Source organism: Sus scrofa, chromosome 8 (assembly GCF_000003025.6).
Source record: "Sus scrofa isolate TJ Tabasco breed Duroc chromosome 8, Sscrofa11.1, whole genome shotgun sequence".
NCBI classification, from domain to species: domain Eukaryota; kingdom Metazoa; phylum Chordata; class Mammalia; order Artiodactyla; family Suidae; genus Sus; species Sus scrofa.
The window spans coordinates 44,195,778-44,216,138 of record NC_010450.4 but is presented as its reverse complement, the minus strand read 5'-3'; the positions used below and the strand labels follow the sequence as shown (position 1 = coordinate 44,216,138).

Here is a 20,361-nt window from a genome sequence, read left to right as displayed (position 1 = left end):
CATAGGCCAGCAGTTGTAGCCTTGTTTGGACCCCTAGCCTGGAATCCTCCATATGCTGCAGGTGTAGCACCTCCCTCCAAAAAAACAAAATTTACAGATGCTCAAATTTTTATATAAAATTGTACAGTACTGTACAGCAGAACATTGTAAATCAGCTATAATAAAATAATAAAAAAGCAGATAACCTAGACATAACTGCCTCTATTCTTTAACTCATCTCTAGATTACTTATAAGCACTAATATAATATAAATACCAGTAAATGTTGTAAATACAATATATATGCTATGGAAATAGTTACTGACACATGACAAATTCATTTTTCATTTTAAATTTTTTGGATTTTTTTCCTAATATTTCTGATCTGGAGTTGGTTGAATCCATAGATGTAGAACTTGTGAACACAAGGGGATGACTAAAGTTTTACTTTTTATATTTAAGCCTTTTATGCATTTTGAGGTACTTTTTGTATGCGGTATGAGTTTAGGGTCCAACATCCTTCTGCGTGTGGATAGCCAATTGCCTAGCACCACTTGTTGAAAACACCATTTTCCCCCCAGGATGTTGACTTTTGTCAAAAATAAATCATAGATGGATGGTTTATTTCTGGGATCTCCATTCAGTTCAGTTAATTTCTATGTATAATTTTATTCCAGTTTCACAATGTTTTATTTCCTGTTGCTGGGCACTGATCTGAAATAAGGACATGTCAGCTTCCAACCTTTGATTTTCTTTTTCAAAATTGTTTTAGCTCTTGGAATGTATTGACTGAGAGTCTTGCTGGATAGAGTATTCTTGGTTTGGGATATTTTTTCCTTTCATCACCTTAACTATATCATAACACGTCCTTCTGGCCTGCAAAGTCTCTACTGAAAAGTCAGCCAATAACTCTACTGGGGTTCCCTTGTATATTATTGCATTTCCCTAGCTGCTTTTAATATTTTCTCTTTGTCTTTGATTTTGGTCAATTTGATTAATATGTGTCTTGGGGTGTTCCTCCTTGGATTTATTCCATGTGGCATTCATTGTGATTTCTGGATTTAAGTGAGTGATTCCTTTCCCATGTTAGGGATGTTTTTGGTTATTATCTCTTCAAATGTTTTCTCTGGGCTTTTCTCTCTCTTCTCCTTCTGGCACCCCTATATTGCAAACTTTGGTGCTTTTAAAGTTGTCCCAGAATTCTTTTAGACTGTCCTCATTTCTTTTTACTCTTTTTTCTGTATTCCTTTCCACATCACTCATTTCCACCAGTCTGTGTTCCACTCCACTTATTTGTTTTTCTGTCCCCTATATTCTTCTATTTGTTCCTTTTAGTGAATTTTTTTGTCTTTTTGGGGGCCACACCTTTGGCATATGGAGGTTCTCAGGCCAAGGGTCAAATCAGAGCTGCAGCTGCCAGCCTATGCCACAGCCACAGCAATGCCATTTCCAAGCCTTGTCTGTGATCTATACCCTAGCTCATGGCAAATGCCAGATCCTTAACCCACTGAGCAAGGTCAGGGATTGAACCTGCATCCTCATGGATACCAGTCAGATTCATTTCCACTGAGCCATAATAAGAACTCCCTTTTAATGAATTTCTGATTTTGGTTATTATGTTGTTCATATATGCTTGTTTATTCTTTTTTTCTTCTGCTTTTTAGGGCCACACCCTCAGCATGTGGAGGTTCCCAGGCTAGGGGTTGAATTGGAGCTATAGCTGCTGGCCTACGTGACAGCCACAGCAACACAGGATCTGAGCCATGTCTGCGACCTACACCATAGCTCATGGCAACACCAGATCCTTAACCTACTGGGAAAGGCCAGGGATTGAACCTGCAACCTCATGGTTCTTAGTTGGATTCATTTCTGATGTGCCACAGTGGGAACTCCTGCTTGTTTATTCTTTAAGTCTTCTATTTCTTTGTTTGACATTTCTTGTAATTTGTCAATCATTGCCCCAAAGTTTTTTTTTTTTTGACCAAGATCTTGGATCATTTTTTCTAGCATTACTCTAAAGTCCTTTTCAGGTAGATTGCTAATCTCCAGTTCACATAGATGTTTTTCTAGGGTTTTGTCTTATTCTTTCATCTGACTCATATTTCTGTCTCCTTTCATTTTGTATAATTTGGGGGGGGGTCTCCTTTTCAGACTATAGTGTTATAGCCTCTCTTTTTCCTGGTCTTACCCTTATGGGAAAAGTTGATACAGGTTCTTGTGACAGGTTTCCTGATTGGGAGACTGGTGTTTGCCCACTGATAGGTGGAGCTGAGTCTCATCCCTCTGGAGGGTGGGGATTTGTCTCTGGGTATGATTAGAAGCAGCTGTGTGCCTAGGAGGACTTTAGGCAGCCTGTTTTTTTGATGGGCTGTGTTCCCACCCTTTTTGCTGTTTGGCTTGGGGCTTCTCAGCCCTGATGGATGAGGCTTGATTTTTCCGAAATGGCAGCCTCCAGGGAATCTCACACTGATGCTTATTCCCTGGAACCTCTGCCTCCAATGTCTTTTCCCCACAACAAAACACAGCCACTCCCTTATTTCCTAGGAGACCCTGGCCTCACTTAGGGGCTTAAGGATCTGGCTTTGCCATGAGCTGTGGCATAGGTCACAGATGCAGCTTGAATCCAGCGTTATTTTTTTAAGAAATAAAAGACTCAGAAAGTTTTTCTTGGCACTTCCTCCTTGGCTGCCTAAAGAATTTAGATGAAGGTCCTTTTCCCAAAATGGAGCTATGTGCATCAGAAACATATGCAAAGAACATGGGTTGGGTGTGGTGGGGGATCAGAGCCTAGACATTGGTGTCCACTCTGTGTCCCATTATGATCTCCATGGCCCAGCAAGCATTTGTTTACAAAACATTTTTTTTCCATCTCCATGTGAAATTGTCTTCCTCCAATTTGAAGCCCCAAACCACTACTCACAACATCCTCTTTGGCTCTGAAGATAGCATTTGAAGGCAAGGCTTCACTTTGGTGAGTTACTCAGTTTTCCTGGGTCTCTCCTAGGTACACATGTTATTAAACTTTTGTTTGATTTTTCTCCTGTTAATCTGTCTCATGTCAACTTAATTCTTAGACCATCCAGAACGGAAAATTTCTTCCTTTCTAACAAAAGAATTTCCACAACAACAACCAAAAAGTCCCTTGTAAATCAACTGTATTTCAATTTTAACAAAGACAGGCAATGAGTGGCTTTTGTTTCTATACAAACTGGATGCAGTTTTAACTTCAGCATTGGCTGGAATATATCAATTAAAAATAATCATAAACTTAATCAGTACAAGCCTCACATTCATCATATGTGGAGCCCCTATTAAATTTAAATATTACCATTACAATTGTTGGGGTCAAGAGCAGACTGCCCCCAAATATGCCTCCATGGCATATTATTTTGAATTAAAGTTTATTAAGCAACAGCAGATATAAGAGGGACACTCGGACTCCTTTCTTTCTCCCTGAAAGCAGAAAATAAATCGCCCATGTGAAACGTGCACTCTCTGCCTCTGGATGTGGAAGGACATCATTATAGCCAGAAATAGGGAATTTGGGCAGAAAAGGCTGTAGGAAAAAAAATGCTACTTCTTGAATTTATTTCTCTAATGTCAAACTCTCTTTAGAGTCTTCCCTAATTAAGCCCCCAAACCCTAAGTTTCATTGTCCTATCAATTCCTCAGAAATTTGCCGTCTCTTTGTCTAAAAAGTATAAAAGCTGCTTGTTTTTGGCCACTTCTTTAGGTTCCATTTCTGTGAAACTTATGTGCACAGGTATTAAATTTTTTTCTCTTCTGTTGATCTGTCCTGTGTTAATTTTCCTTTTAGTCCAGCCATGAGAATGATGGATAGAGGGAAAATTTTCCCTGTCCTTGATTCCATCTTAGTAATGTTAATAAAAATAGAATACAAGCCAAAGAACTATATCCTTGTAAAAATTCCCAGAAGCATAAGATACATTGCCCTGAATATCACAGAGAAGGTAAGGTTTCTCTGATCTGATGTCAAAAAATTAAAATTAAATTGTTTCCTTGGTGCTTCCAAACTGGCTTTGCTAATGGGATCACATGGAAGGCTCTACACCCAGTTAAAATAGATAATGCTAAACGTCAACTGAAACAGACCATTCAATTTTGAAATCCTTAATATAAGTCTTATTTGGAATAGGGGTGATTAGCCTGAGTTCTCTGGATAACCCCAATTTGATCTGTGCTTAAACTCGAAGAGGGAATTGTATCTCACAGTGAATTTCCACAACCTAAATGCTATGTTCTTACCAAAGTTGTCATAGTTCTCCTATTCAATCACCAACTGATAAATATCTGGTCATGAATTTAATAAATATGTTCTGTTCAGGGCTTATTTCCAGATCTTCTCAGTCATTCATTTCATTCACCTCCAAAGGGAAAACATGCACCTCTAACTGGCAAGCAAAACCTTACAACCACTTTCTCCAGAGGCACAAATATGATATTACATTGATGACATCCTTCCCATGGAGCTCTATTTGAAATACTCATTCCTGAGACACAAAGGACCCACAAAGTTGTTTACACAAGAGGAATTGGTCACTGGCCCTCATATAGTGCAATGTCCTATGATGTTGTTGAAATTCTTGCAAGTTATTTAGTACCTGAGGGCAATTCCATCCCAGACACTGTCAAAAAATAGCCATTTAGTCTTTCAGAATCCAAAATGTGAAAACAAGCCCAACACCTCTTAGGTCTTTTTGGGTTCTAGAGTCAAAGTAGAATTTACTTATTATAAATTTTACTTACAGCCATTTTTTTGCTTTTTTTTTTTTTTAAGGGCTGCACCCATAGCATATGGAGGTTCCCAGCCACAGCAACATGGGAGCCAAGCCACATCTGTGACCTACACCACAGCTCATGGCAACACTGTATCCTTAACCCACTGATTGAGGCCAAGGATTGAACCCGCAACCTCATGGTTACTAGTCAGATTCATTTCCAATGCACTACAATGGGAACTCCTACTTAAAGCCATTTTGATGTTCCTTTTTTTTTTTTTTTTCTTTTTTTGGCTTTTTAGGGACACATCTGGGGCATGTGGATGTTCCCAAGCTAAGGGTTGAACTGGAGCTGCAGCTGCTGGCCTATACCACAGTTGCAGCAATACCAGATCTGAGTCATGTCTGCAATCTACACCACAGCTCACAGCAAAGCCAGATGCTTAACCCGGTGAGCAAGGCCAGGGATGCATCCTCATGGATACCAGTCAGATTCATTTCCACTGAGCCATGATGGAAACTGATACTACTTTTTAATCAACCTACCTTTAACAGGACTTCCTCCATTAAAAGCCTCTAGAATATAAGTTGGCTATATTAGGCATTTTTACTAATGCCTCAGAAATATCTTTTTTGTGGAATTCAGCAACTTCCTCCTGCTTCCTGTAGACTGTGTATTACTAGGACAACTACAGATTTCTTCTGGGCTCCTGTTGCAATGCACTGTCCTGCTAAGTGTCATGCCATTGCCATTGCCATTTCCAGGGGCGGAAACAAAAAGAATTTCACACTTCCAGAGACTGTAAGCCTCCATACCCAGCTGCCCACATTGCCTTGAATTATAACCTCAGAAATCCTTCAGGTCAGTACCAGGTCTACATACCAGTACCTAGACCCCATTGCTACCAGATGGAGTCAAAACTTAGCCATCTGGCATATCACCCCTGCATGGGGGTGGGCTTTCCTCTTCTCATTCAATACTTTACAACTTGCCATGGTACTAAAGAGGTTGCCGTACATCCATACCCTTTGTCACCAGGGAGCTGCTTGAGTCCACATGGATGAATAGCAATTAGAGCACCTACACTGTACGAATAGCAGAACCACTGTCACACATGATGAGCTCAATGGAAATTCATTGATTTTTGTTTTTTTACAAGGGCATTACTGATAAATGATGAAACCAAGGATCAGTACTATTAGTTGAAACTCAGGCAGTCATTTAACAAACATCTGGCCAACAATCATCCCAATATGTACATTTTTACACACTCTGGGGCCATTGCCTGAGAGTTCTCCTATCATCATCAAGATCTCTAGCTTCAAAGATATCAGCCAAGGGCACACACACCTCTGCAGGTACCACAGCCAGAGTACAAGGCCTTACCAACATGCTCCTCATCCCCTCTGGACTTCCAGATAGGCCGGATGGTGACTGATGACTCATTTGACTTAGTGTACTGAGTGCTGGGCCCCTGAGCAAGCCATTCAGTGGAACTTTCACCTCCCTATCAGACCTATCACCTGGAAATTTGTTTGAAATGCAAATGAACAGACCTCACTGCAGACCTAATGAATCCAGAACCTCTGGGCTTGACCCAGCAAACTGTGTTGTCAGTTGCCCTCCAAAGAATTCTTACTTATGCTTAATTTGAACATAGAATCATTTTCAGGGCTGAATAGTAGACCATTATATGATCAAAAGACAGCTGATTTAATCAATTCTCTTCCCAAATCAAGGATCTCCATGATATCTGTTAAAAAAAAAATCAGGTATATGAATTTGAAGACCTTATAGGCTTTATTCACAGATACATGAACAAAGAGGTATTCCATCTAGAAACTAAAAGGCCAGTTCAAGGGGTTGTACAAATTGGAAAGTTTTTGTAGAAAGAGGAGTAAAACAAGGAAGATATGAGCAAAAGAAAAGAAAGAATTACTTTTGAACCAAGATATATTTTCCTTTGGGGGAAAGGGAAAAGTAAAGTTTTTATCATGTGAATGACCTCCTCTTCCCTTTGCGGGTGGGTGATGAAGAGGGCCCACATGATACATGACCTCATTGGTGCTGGAAATTCCAGACTGATCAATTAAGATCACATTTCTTGAAGAGAGTGAAACTAGAATTAGGTTAGGTAGTAAATCTAGGTTTTGTGTCAAGGGCTTTTAGCATAAATGATGCCATTTGGAGACTATGGTTTTCTTTTTAACACATTACTTTTCCCTGTGTCTTTCTTTCACTGTTCCAAATAGAATGCTCATCTACAAAGATCCTTTCATTAGAAATCTTGGCTGAAGGCAATAATTTATTTCCATTTCAAAGAACCATATATAATAAACTTGTTATGAAAGATAAATAAGACAGAAAATAAGACAGAGGTGTTGGGGTGGGGCGAAGTAAAGCAATTTCTTTTTTGGCCATGCCCCCAGGGCCAGGGACCAAAACCACACCACAGCAGCAACCTGAGCCATTGAAGTGACAATGCCTGTTCCATAATCTGCTGCACCAAAAGGGAATTCTGTGGTACAGCAGTTTTAAATGAAATCGTCACGACAGACCTCATTACACAATAGACATTAGAACAAAGTCCTGAAGGAAATGTAGGAGAAATTCATACAGATGATAGAGAGAAAGGGGGTCCAAGAAAGAGCAAACTGCAACAGCAAAAACCCTGAGGCAGGACCATGTTGCACTTGCCAGAACAGGAAGGAGAATAACCAATGGGACCTTCCCAGGACAGATACCTTGTCCTCTACCTTCCTCTCCTTTGTAGAAAACTGTAGTCTCCCAGGCCCCCCCATGAGTCACAAAAGTTTGGCTTAAGAAATAATGATTGCGGAGTTCCCATAGTGGCACAGTGGTTACCGAATCCAGCTAGGAACCATGAGGTTGCGGGTTCGATCCCTGGCCTTGCTTAGTGGATTAAGGATCCAGCGTTGCCATGTTGAGCTGTGGTGTAGGTTGCAGACGCAGCTTGGATCCCTCATTGACATGGCTGTGGTGTAGGCTGGCAGCTACAGCTCCCATTGGACCGTAGCTTGGGAACCTCCAAGAAATGGCAAAAAGACAAAATAATAATAATAATAATAATGATTTTTAAAAAAGAAAGAAGGATTTAAAGAATGTGACCATGTAGTGACAAAAAAATATCAGTTGAGTCAGGAGAATTGGTAACAATTTAAACAGTAAATTGTGGCCATGTGGCACTCACAGAATTTTTAGTTCCTCCATGAAGGATGTCTAGAAGAATGTCTAATGCACATTCCTGACTTGTTTTACAGATACTAAAACCCCTATCAGGTGGAAAAAACTGTGTGATGACCCTGAGCTTGTAGCCTCCTGACCAGCTGAAGCCTGAGGATTGATGCTGTTAACCCCTGTGTCACCACCCTGTTACCTCACCATCAACCAATCAGAGAATTGAGCATGATCTGATTACATTCTCTGGGACTTCTCTCTCTCATCTTTACTTTAAAAATACTTCCCTGGGAGTTCCTGTTGTGGCACAGCAGAAACGAATCTGACTAGTATCCATGAGGATGCAGGTTCCATCCCTAGTCAGTGATCTGGCATTGCCATGATCTGTGGTATAGGTCACATGCAGCTCTGATCCTGCATGGCTGTGGCTGTGGTGTAGACTGGCAGCTGTAGCTCCGATTCAGCCCATAGCCTGGGAACTTCCATATGCTGCAGATGTGGCCCTAAAAAAAAAAAAAAATTACTGAGTTAAAAACAAGAAGAAATTTGACAAAATTACAACAAGCAAAGCTAAATTTCAAATTTTCCTCGAAAGTGTGAGGATAAATTGCTAATAAATGATTCATATGTAAATTTAATAGGTGTTAAATTAATAGTCAACTTATGCTGTGTTTTTGATTTATTTGTGTCTGTGGCAATCACATCAAATAATCTTACAAAGACGCCTACATTTGGTAAAAAAAATAAGTTTTATTTAGCTCCCATTACTGGAGATTTTACAAGAGTTGACTTCAAACCCAATTTTGTTTGTCTAAGGTACTCCCATGGACTCAAAACACAATTATCTGTAGACCAAAAATTTCCTCCAGCTATTCCTATAAGAATAGAGGCAGTCATTGATTTGTTATGAATGCCTTCCATCAGGCTATGAAGGATAATGAAAGCAGTATTTTGCACCTGTCATTTGTTTATGCTAAAAACACTCATTTTAGTATCAAGTAGACCTTGTTTCCAACCTCTCTTACATTGGCTGCTTTGGAGCAGCCAGATTCCTTTCCTTCTGTGCCTCAGTTGCCTTATCTGTTGAGTTTTTTAAAGCTTACTTCACAGAGGAGATACTAAATGTGACAAGAGATGACACTGAGAATTCTGGATAAAAATAGCTAATAATGGCCCAAGTATTAACTTCTCACTAGTGATTCTTGTGTTCTCAACCATCGTTATGAATGTGATACTTTTATAATTACTAAGGCACCAGCATCTTCCTCAATGCCTGCATGAGATAGCACCTGATGCTTCCCCACACTTTAGGGAAGAAGAAAATTCAGAAAAATGTAAAGGACACAGATGATAATATCTCAAAGAAACCCAAAAGGGAAAATTCCATGGAGTTCCCCTGGTAATAATTTACTTTATCCGTACATTGTCAAAACACCTAAAATTTTCTCTTCCTCTACTTATTCCAATCCCAAGTCTTGTAGCTCTGCAGAGACTAAAACTGAAGTTTAAAATCTGCCCTTGATGCATAGGACATATTCTTTACACAGGCAAAACTGACCACCATCAGTTACTTTGGAGAAATGAGTGTCCAAGTAACAATATACCTACTTTGGAGCTCCCGTCATGGCTCAGTGGCTAATGAATCCGACTACGAACCATGAGGTTGGGGGTTCGATCCCTGGCCTTGCTCAGTGGGTTAAGGATCCGGCATTACTGTGAGCTGTGGTATAGGTTGCAGATGCAGCTTGGATCCCGCGTTGCTGTGGCTCTGGCATAGGCCTGCGGCTATAGCTCCAATTGGACCCCTAGCCTGAGAACCTCCATATGCCGCGAGTGCAGCCCTAGAAAAGGCAAAAAGACAAATATATATATATATATATATATATATATATATATATATATACTTAAATTGGACACTGATAAGTATACACCAATGTGTGGTTGGATATGACAAAAGTTGTTGGTGAGAAAAACAATTCTGTAACTGAAGAATTTTTTAAAGCTTTGTACACACACAAATACTATTTTTAAGGGAGTCACAATCAAGATGCTACATAATTTTTTGAAAAATGAACTTGTCAATTTAAGCAGATTCTTGGTTTGGGTTATAACATTTAGAAAGGGATTAAATGCAGAACTGCCTATAAATACTATAAAAATTAAGTGATTTAATAGAAGCCAGGTAGGTAACACAGAGCCCAGAACATGGAAGGAACATATTACATATTAGCGATTTCTATTTCTAGTGATGATTATTGCTTTCATCTGTGACATGTTAGAGAAACTAGATGCAATGGAGAGTGCAGAAATGATGAAACCTGATTAATTTACCCATTTCACTGTTTTCACAAAAGCAGTTATTCCCACATCAAATATACCTCCTGGACCAAGAGACTTGAAGAATTTTTTCCTTTGTCTTCTCTCTTCTCAACAAGAAGCCTTTTGTCATTTTGCTTGTACACCTGCTCTAAAGCCATTTCCAAGTTTTATCAAATTTGGGTGATTTCCAGGCTTCTTTCCTTGGCTTTCTTCCCAGTTGACATCTTTGCATCCCCACTCTATGACTCGGAGGCAGAATAGAGTCTATCAGACAGATACAGCCTCTACCACCCTGCACTGCATTCACAGGAGCAGCCTTTGGGTGGGAGAATTTCAGGATTCCCTGTGTGCTTATTAACCAAACCCATCAGTTTGGATAGACTGAAAATTCTGATAATTTCTACCCATTGCTCCTGGTAACTTTATTCAGTCAGAGGCTGAAGACTGTTGAATGTGTATTTGTGACCCTAACTCCTGCCTTATTCATCAGTCCCAGCAAGGCATCTCAATTATTTACTCATGTATCACAATTCTTATGAGCTCTAATTACAGGTAAGGCATTGAGCCAGAAGCCTGGATGGAAAGATCCCATACAGAATCTCTACCATCAGAGAACTAACAGTCCAGGGAATGAAGAGAGACAGAGTCTATGGTTTGTGATTTCCTCCATGTGAATGATTGTCCAATCAATGAATAAGACAAAAGATTTCCTTTAAATCAAAAATACTTGGAGTTCCCTTCATGGCTCAGAGGTTAACGAACCCAACAGGGATGTATGGGGATTTGTGTTCAATCCCTGGCCTCATTCAGTGGGTTAGGGATCCAGCATTGCCATGAGCTGTGGTGTAGGTCGCAGACACAGCTCAGATCCCATGTTGCTGTGACTGTGGTGTAGGCCAGACGCTTTGGCTCCAATTTGACCGCTAGCCTGGGAATCTCCATAAGCCTTGGGTGTGGCCCTGAAAAACGGATAAAAAAAAAGAAAGAAAAGAAAAATAAAACAAACAAACAAAAAACTATAATCAGGGTTCTAGTGATTTCCTGGTGAATGCCAAATTGACTTATATGAGTGACATTTTTTAAACTATATTAAAAAATTGGTAAAAATTCAGCATTACACTTGTTTCTTCTGTATGTATCCAAGAACATACTATTCATGTATAAATACAAAAATATTTTCATTTTTATTTTATAATGCAATCATGTCATATTCTTTGTTTCTTTCCACTTAAGTATACCTAGAGAGGTTGTTTTTTTAAATATATCTGTCCATGTAAATATACTTCATGTATTATTTTTAAACATTCTCTGTCCCTGCAATGTAAAGACAAATTATATACTTTACAGTAGAATTTTTTTTGGAAGAACCAAAAGTATTGAATATTTACTATTTAGAAATATAAAAATTTCATTATAATAAAGATGAGAAAGATAAATTAAGGAAACAAACTCATTTACCATCAAAGAGAATAAAATACCTAGGGATAAATACTTAGGGATGCCTACTTAAGGAGTCAAAAGAATTGAACTTTAAAAAGTACAAGGCACTGATGAATAAAATCAAAGATGACACAGACAAAAGGAAAAGATATACCATGTACTTGGACTATTAAAATGACTATACTACCCAAAGAAATCTACAGATTAAATGAAATCTCTCTCAAATTACCAGTGGCATTTTCACATAACTAGAACAACACCAAAAAAAAAAAAACTTTTATAAAACAAAATACCCTGAATAACCAAGAAATATTGAAAAAGAAAAATGGAGTTGGAAAAATCAGGGTCCCTGACTTCAGATTATACTACAAAGCTGGAGTGATCAAAACGATATGGCACTGGAATAAAAGGAGACATATATATTAATAGAAGAGTATATAAATCCAAGACATAAACCCACACACCCATGGTCAATCAATCTTAGACAAAGGAGGCAAAAATATGCAATGGAAAAGAGTTTCTTCAAAAAGTGGGTCTGGAAAAACTAAAAAACTGTATGTAAAATAATGAAATTAGAACATTCTCAAATACCATATACAAAAATAAACTCAAAAGGGATGAAAAATCTAAATGTATGAGCAGATACTATAAAACTCCATGAGGAAAACATAGGCCAAACACCCTTTGACATAAATCACAATAATATCTTCTTGGATCCACCTTCTAGCATAATGGAAATAAACACAAAAATAAACAAACAGGACCTAATTAAACTTAAAAACTTTTGTAGGGCAAAGGAAACTATAAAGAAAGCAAAGAGACAACCAACAAAATAGGAGAAAATATTTGCAAATGACACAACCAATGACAAGAGATTCGTTTCCAAAATATACAAACAGCTCACACAACTCAATATCAAAAAAGCAAAAAGCCAATCAAAAAATGGGCAGAAGACCTAAAAAGACATCTCTCCAAAGAAGACATACAAATGGCCAATATGGGAGTTCCCGTCGTGGCACAGTGGTTAACGAATCCGACTAGGAACCATGAGGTTGCGGGTTCGGTCCCTGCCCTTGCTCAGTGGGTTAACGATCCGGCGTTGCCGTGAGCTGTGGTATAGGTTGCAGACGCGGCTCGGATCCCGCGTTGCTGTGGCTCTGGTGTAGGCCGGTGGCTACAGCTCCGATTCGACCTCTAGCCTGGGAACCTCCATATGCCGCGGAAGCGGCCCAAGAAATAGCAACAACAACAACAACAGCAAAAGACAAAAAAGACAAAAGACAAAAAAAAAAAAAAAAAAAACAAATGGCCAATATGCACATGAAAAAATGCTCAATTATCACTAATTATGGAGAAATTTAAATCGAACCTACATTGAAGTATCACTGACCAGAATGGCCATCAACAAAAAATCTATGAATAATAAATTCTACAGAGGATGTGAAGAAAAAGGCACCCTTCTACATGATTAGCGGGAATGTAAATTGATATTGCAACTTAGGAGGATATTATAGATGTTCCTTAAAAAACTAAAATTAAATTGTAATTTATACATGTAAGGATAACTTGATCCCCTTGCTGTACAGTGGGAAAGTAAAAAAAAATTTAAAAAAAGAATAATGAAAAAAAAAAAAACCTAAAATTAGAATTACCATATGACCCTACAGTCCCATCCTGGGCATATAACCAGAGAAAAGTATAATCGATTCAAAAAGATACATGCACACCAATGTTCACTGCAGCACTATTTACAATAGCCAGTACTTGTAAGAAATCTAAATATCCATTAACAAATGTCTATCCATATGGACATTTCTTCTCAAGAGCACATGGAGCATTTTCCAGAATAGATCACATCTTGGGCCGCAAATCAAGCCTCTGTAAATTTAATAAAATCTGAGATCATACCAAGCATTTTTTTTTCTGACTTCAACATTATGAGACTAGCTTTCAACTACAAGGAAAAAAATGTAAAAACACAAATATGTGGAGGCTAAAAAAAATAAGCTATTAAAGAACCAATAGGAGTTCCTGTCGTGGCTCAGTGGTTAACGAATCTGACTAGGAACCATGAGGTTGTGGGTTTGATCCCTAGCCTTGCTCAGTGGGTTAAGGATCCGGCATTGCCATGAGCTGTGGTGTAGGTCGCAGACACAGCTCAGATCCGGCATTGCTGTGGCTGTGGTGTAGACCAGCAGCTATAGCTCCGATTCGACCCCTAGCCTGGGAACCTCCATATGCCACAGGTTTGGCACTAGAAAAAACAAAAAACAAAAACAAAAGAACCAATAGATCACTGAAGAAATCAAAGAGGAAATCAAAAAATATCTATAGATAAAGATGATGTGGTATATATACACAATGGCATACTATTCAGCCATAAAAAAGAATAAAATAATGTCATTTGCAGCAACATGGATGGAACTAGAGACTCTCATACTACATGAAGTAAGTCAGGAAGACAAATACCACATATCACTTATATCTGGAATATAATAAATGTAACAAATGAAACTCTCTACAGAAAAGAAACAAACTCATGAACTTGGAGGACAGACTTGTGGTTGCCAAGGGGGAGGGAGTGGGATGGACAGGGTTAGTACATGCAAACTATTGCATTTGGAGTGGATAAGAAATAAGATCCTGCTGTATAGCCCTGGGAACTATATCTAGTCATTTATGATGGAGCATGATAACGTGAGACAAAAGAATGTGTATATATATATATAGATAGATAGATAGATAGATAGATAGATATAGATACAGATATAGACATAGATATAGATATAGATATCTGTGACTGGGTCACATTGCTGTACAATAGAAAAATGACAGAACACTGTAAACCAGCTATAATGGAAAAAATAAAAATCATTTAAAAAAATAAATGAGATCTGCTGTATAGCAAAGGGAAGTATATCTAGTCACTTGTAATGGAACATGGTGGAAGATAATGTGAGAAAATGAATATATGTATACGTGTGTGTGTGTGTGTGTGCATATGACTGGGTCACTTTGCTGAACAGCATAAATTGACAGAACATTGTAAATTAACTATAATAGAAAAAAATCAAAAATCTTACCAAATATATCTAGAGACAAATGACAATGAAAACATCATGATCAAAACTTAAGGGACACAGCAAAAGCAGTTATAAGAGGAAAGTTTACAGCAATACAATCTCACCTCAGGAAACAAGAAAAATCCCAAATAAACAACCTAAACTTGCACCTAAATCTACTAGAGAAAGAATAACAAACAAAACCCAAAGTTAGTAGAAAGAAAGAAACCATAAATACCTGAGCAGAAATAAAAGGGAAGAAGAAAACAATAGAAAAGATCAATGAAACTAAAAGCTAGTTCTTTGAAGGGATCAACCAAATTGATAAACCTTTAGCCAGACACATGCATAAAAAAGCCAGAGGGTTCAAATAGCAAAATTGGAAATAATAAAGAGAAATTTCAAGTGATATTACAGAAAGGATCATAAGAGACTAGTACAAGCAAAAGCATTCCAATAAAATGACCAAACTAGAAGAAATGGACACTTCTTTTTTTTTTTTTTTTTTTTTTTTCTTTTCAGGGCTGCAGGTGCAGCATGTGGACATTCTTAGGCTAGCAGTCAAATCGGAGATACAGCTATTTATTATAAAAGACTGTAACTCAGCTGACATATAATAAACCATCTGCCAACCTATATCACAGCTACACTGAGCCACGTCTGTGACCTACACGGCAGCTCAGGGTAATGCTGGATCCTTAACCCGCTGAGCAAGGCCAGGGATTGAACCCACATCCTCATGGTTCCTAGTCAGGTTCATTACCACTGAGTCATGATGGGAACTCCGGAAGTGGACAAATTTTTACAAAGGTACAATCTTCCAACACTGAACCAGGATGAAATAGAAAATATGAATAGACCAATCACAAGTCCTATGATTATACTGAAACTGCAATTTAAAATTTTTCAAAAAAGAAAAGGCCAGGACCGGATGGCTTTACAGATGAATTCTATCAAGCATATAGAGAAGAGTTAACACCTATCCTTCTGAAACTCTTCTAAAGATTTTGCAGGGAGATCCCATTGTGGCACAAGAGAAATGAATCCTTCTAGCATCCATGAGGATGCATGTTCGATCCCTGACCTCACTCAGTGGGTCAGGGATCTGGCTTTGCCATGAGCTGTGTCATAGGTCACAGACAAGGCTCGGATCCTGGCTTGCTGTGGCTGTGTTATAAGTCAGCAGCTACAGGTCCAATTCGACCTTTAGCATGGAAAATTCCATATGCCACAGGTGTGGCCCTCAAAAGCTAAAAAAAAAAAAAAAAAATGCAGAGGAAGGAACAATCCCAAGCACATTCTATAAAGCCACCATGATCCTGAAAATAAAACCAGAAAAAGACACACCACAAATAAGAAAACTACAGACCACTACAGTACATTAAAATGATTGTACACCAAGATCAAGTGGGATTGATCAATCAAATCAATCAGTGTGATATACCATATTAACAAATTGAAGAATAAAAAACATATGATTATTTCAACAGAAGCAGAAAAACTTTTGACAAAATTCAACACCCATTCCTGATAAAAACACTCCAGAAAGTGGACATAGAGGGAAATTATCTCAATGTAATAAAGGCCATAATGACAAACTGACAGCTAACATCATTTACAATGGTGAAAAGCTGAAAGCCTTTCCACTAAGACCAGAAAAAAGACAAGCGGAGTTCCTGCTCTGGCACAGTGGTTAACGAATCTGACTAGGAATCATGAGGTTGCAGGTTCAATCCCTGCCCTTGCTCAGTGGGTTAAGGATCCAGCGTTGCCGTGAACTGTGGTGTAGGTCGCAGACGCGGCTTGGATCCTGCTTTGCTGTGGCTCTGGCGTAGGCCAGTGGCTACAGCTCTGATTAGACCCCTAGCCTGGGAACCTCCATATGCCACAGGAGCGGCCCTACAAAAGGCAAAAAGATAAAAAAAAAAAAAAAAAGGAAAGAAAGAAAGAAAGACAGACAAGCAGGTGGACTATCAATACTTTTATTCAATGTAGTTTTGGAAGTCCTAGCCATGGCAATCAGAGAAGAAAGAAAAATAAAAAGAATCAAAATTGGAAAAGATATAAAACTCTCACTGCTTGCAGATGACATGATACTATAGACAGAAAATACTAAAAATGCTACCAGAAAACTCTGAAAGCACATCAATGAACTCAGTAATATTACAGAATACAAAAGTAAAATACAGAAATCTTTTACATTCCTTTACAATAGCGACAAAAGATCAGAAAAAAGAAAGATCTGCTATCTCATCAAAGAGAATAAAATACCTAAGAATAAACCTAAGTAAAGAGGCAAAGACTTATAATCTGAAAACTGTAAGACCCTGATGAAGGAAACTGAAGGTGACACTGAAAGAATAAATATTTTCAAAATGGCTATACTACCCAGGGCAATCTACAGATTCAGTGCAATCCCTATTAAATTACCAATGGTCTTTTTCACAGAACTAGAACAAAAATTTTTAAATTTGTATAGAAATACAAAAGACCCTGGAATAGCTTAACAGAAATGAATCTGACTGGTATCCATGAGGACACAGGTTGATCCCTGGCCTTAATCAGTGGGTTAAGTATCAGGCGTTGCCATGAGCTGATGTAGGTTGCAGTGGTATAGGTCACAGATGCAGCTTGGATCTGGCATTGCTATGGCATCATGTATTTTTATGTGGAATTAAAAAAAAGAAAATTGGGGGTAGTTCCTGACGTGGTTCAGTAGAAATGAATTCAACTAGGACCCATGAGATTGCGGGTTCAATCCCTGGCCTCGCTCAGTGGCTTAAGGATCTGGCTTCGCCATGAGCTATGGTGTAGGTCGCAGATGCAGCTTTGATCTTGCGTTGCTGTGGCTCTAGCATAGGCCAGCAGCTGTAACTCCCATTTGACCCCAGCCTGGGAATTTCCATATGCCATGGGTGCAGCCCCAAAAAGAAAAAAAAAAAAATTGGACTTCCCACTGTGGCACAAAAGGATCAGCAGTATCTCTGCAGTGCCAGGACTTGTTTTATTCCCAGCCTAGTACAGTGTGTTAAAGGACCCAGTATTGCCCCAGGTGCTGCATAGATCAAATCTGTGAATTGGAGCTTATCCCCATGAACTCCATTTGACACTGGGTGGCCAATATAAAAAAGGAAAAAAGAAAAAAAAATGTTAAGTGTTCCTACACCCTACATCTTTCTCACTTTCTCAGGAGAAATAGGGAATCACAAAGTCAGGATTATAATTTTAGAAAACAAAAACTCAAAGTTCCTGCCTTATCATAGTTGAGAAATAAAAAATGCTTCCTGGGGGAGTTCCCATTATGGCACAGTGGAAACGGATCCAACTAGTATCCATGAGGATGAGGGTTCAATCCCTGGCCTCACTCAGTGGGACAGGGATCTGGCATTGCATGAGTTGTGTAGGCACACCTAGCATGGGAAAAAAAAACTTCCTGGAATCATGCAATATTCTAAGGACTGTTATGGTCAACCCACTGAGGCAATACCCAAGCTACACAAAATTTGTTTCTGGTGTCAAGTCTGCTAAAGCCACCAACACACCAAGAGGGTATGGTAAGATTTATCTTAACTCTTTGAGGCAGTGTGTGGAGTCAGGCAGCCAATGGTCCAAAAATGACTTGAGAGGAGCAAAGTCACTTTGGGTATTTGGTGGCTGGGGAGATTGCCTCTGCAGGAGGAGTCTTCCTGGCTTAGAACCCCCCTTCCTAAGCCCAGAGAAGGAGCACCAGGCTGTCCTGAGAGTTTGCCCAGATGTAGGGAAAAGGTGAAGACAGAGGGTGAGGATTAAAAGAAATCACCAGACATCAAAGATGGACTCAGATTCTTTATTACAAGGACTTTCCCAAACACAGGAAGAAAGCAGAACACACAGACCGCCTTCCCATGGGGCTCAGACCTCATCTTCAACTAGATTCAATGTAAGTGATGTGGAAGAAGATCCAACAGAGAAGTAGGGCATAAGTTTTCCTGTAAAAATGGCACTGTATAAATATAAAGGAGATCTTTTATACAAATCATAAAAAGAAACTTCTCCCAACTCATAGTCTAGAAAAACGCCAATCCGACAGGAGTTTCCTGAATCCCCCGTGCCAGGTGTAGTTGCCCTGAGTTGAATTCGCCAGCAGCCATTGTCTGGGGTTGGTGGTATAGGAACATTTCTGGGGAAAGATTCTTTACACACACCTAAGGACCATTCAACCAGGCCTCTTCCTTCAACCTGCCAAAAATGCCTGCCAGCATTAAATCCCTCAGAACCCAAGACAGCTGGGTGAGAAGTAAAGGCCTTGGATTTATGAACAGAGTTGGGTTCCAAGCCTTGAAATGTTGCTGTTTTCCCATCTTGTGAAATGATGAGACTGCAGTGAGCAGTTTCAGCATCAAGGGTCAGATATTCCTGAAATGTACTAATCTTGTGCAGGCCAAAATATTGTGGGGGCAGAGGGAAAATCTCCTTCTTTAATTCATAGGAGAAGCCTGCTGGGCTCTCCAGGTTTTCATATGTGCTGTGGATCCTTTCAATGCCTGTCAGTAAATCCAGGTCAGGCTGCACACACCTACCAGTTATTTCACTAAGCAGACTTTTTAATGTGGATTCCTGCTCTGATATTTGGTGTTCACTCCCAATTATTTTATCTTTAACATCACTCTCTTCATTTAGTAACCTAACATGAATTTCATTGTGCTCTTTTTCAAAGAAATCCTTAATGTGTTCAACATCTCTGTGTAAATTTCTCTTTTTATGCTCCACCCTCCACAGCAACTCATATGATTTTGAGACTTGCATGTCTAATGCCATATCAGCCTCTTCTAACTGCTTTTTCAGGGGCTCAATGGAGCCTTTGAGCCTCTTCCTATGACAGGCTGCAGCCTGTTCCATGGGCACCAGGTGGTGATCCTGGTGGTCACAGGAGACCTGGCACTGGGGACACAGCAGCTCCAGGTCCTCCTCACAAAACAGGCTGAGAACCTGATGGTGCTTCTCACATAGTGGTTTCTCTTCCTGCTGCTTCCCCTCACCTTCCGTGTTGGGAAGCTGCTTCACAACATCAACCATGTGACAGAGCTGGGTGTTCCTCCTGAGGCTCCTGTCAGGGCAGTGCTGGAGGCACACAGGACAGGGGAAGTCGCCCTGCAGGTCCTCCCAGCGCTGGAGGATGCACGAGTGACAGAAGTTGTGCCCACAGTCAGTGGTCACGGGGTCTTGCAGGTAATCCAGGCAGATGGGGCAGCTGGTTTCTGCTTGGAGCTGTGCCAGGGAGGCTGCCTGGGCCATTGTCCAAGGAGGGTTTCTTTGTGAGGACACTCCTTCAGAGAGACCTGGCTCTCCAGGGACACGGACAAGGGAGAAGCTTCTGGTCTTCAGGCTTCTATTTCTTCCCTGCTTCCAGGAGGTCAGCCAGGATCTGCAGGGAGCTGTGCTTCCTCAGGTCTATTTCTATCCCTGTCCTTCAACTCCACACAAGCAGCCAGGAGGACTTAGAGCCTCTGTCACTCTCTGCTTCCTTTGTCACTTTGGTCCCCTTTTACTCAATGGGTTGAAATGGAAGTCTGCTAGGTAGTCCTCGTCCTCAGAGCTCCAGGAAGGGATGCGTGTCAACAGCATGGGGACAGGATCAGCACAAT

At 39.7% G+C, this 20,361-nt stretch overlaps 1 protein-coding gene across 1 annotated transcript; it reads right to left on the bottom strand.

Moving 5' to 3' along the window:
- Positions 18,629-20,011, bottom strand: LOC100621782 (tripartite motif-containing protein 60-like). Its single transcript, XM_003356930.3, has one exon. It carries the CDS (start codon positions 20,009-20,011, stop codon positions 18,629-18,631), a length of 1,383 nt encoding a protein of 460 aa, XP_003356978.1.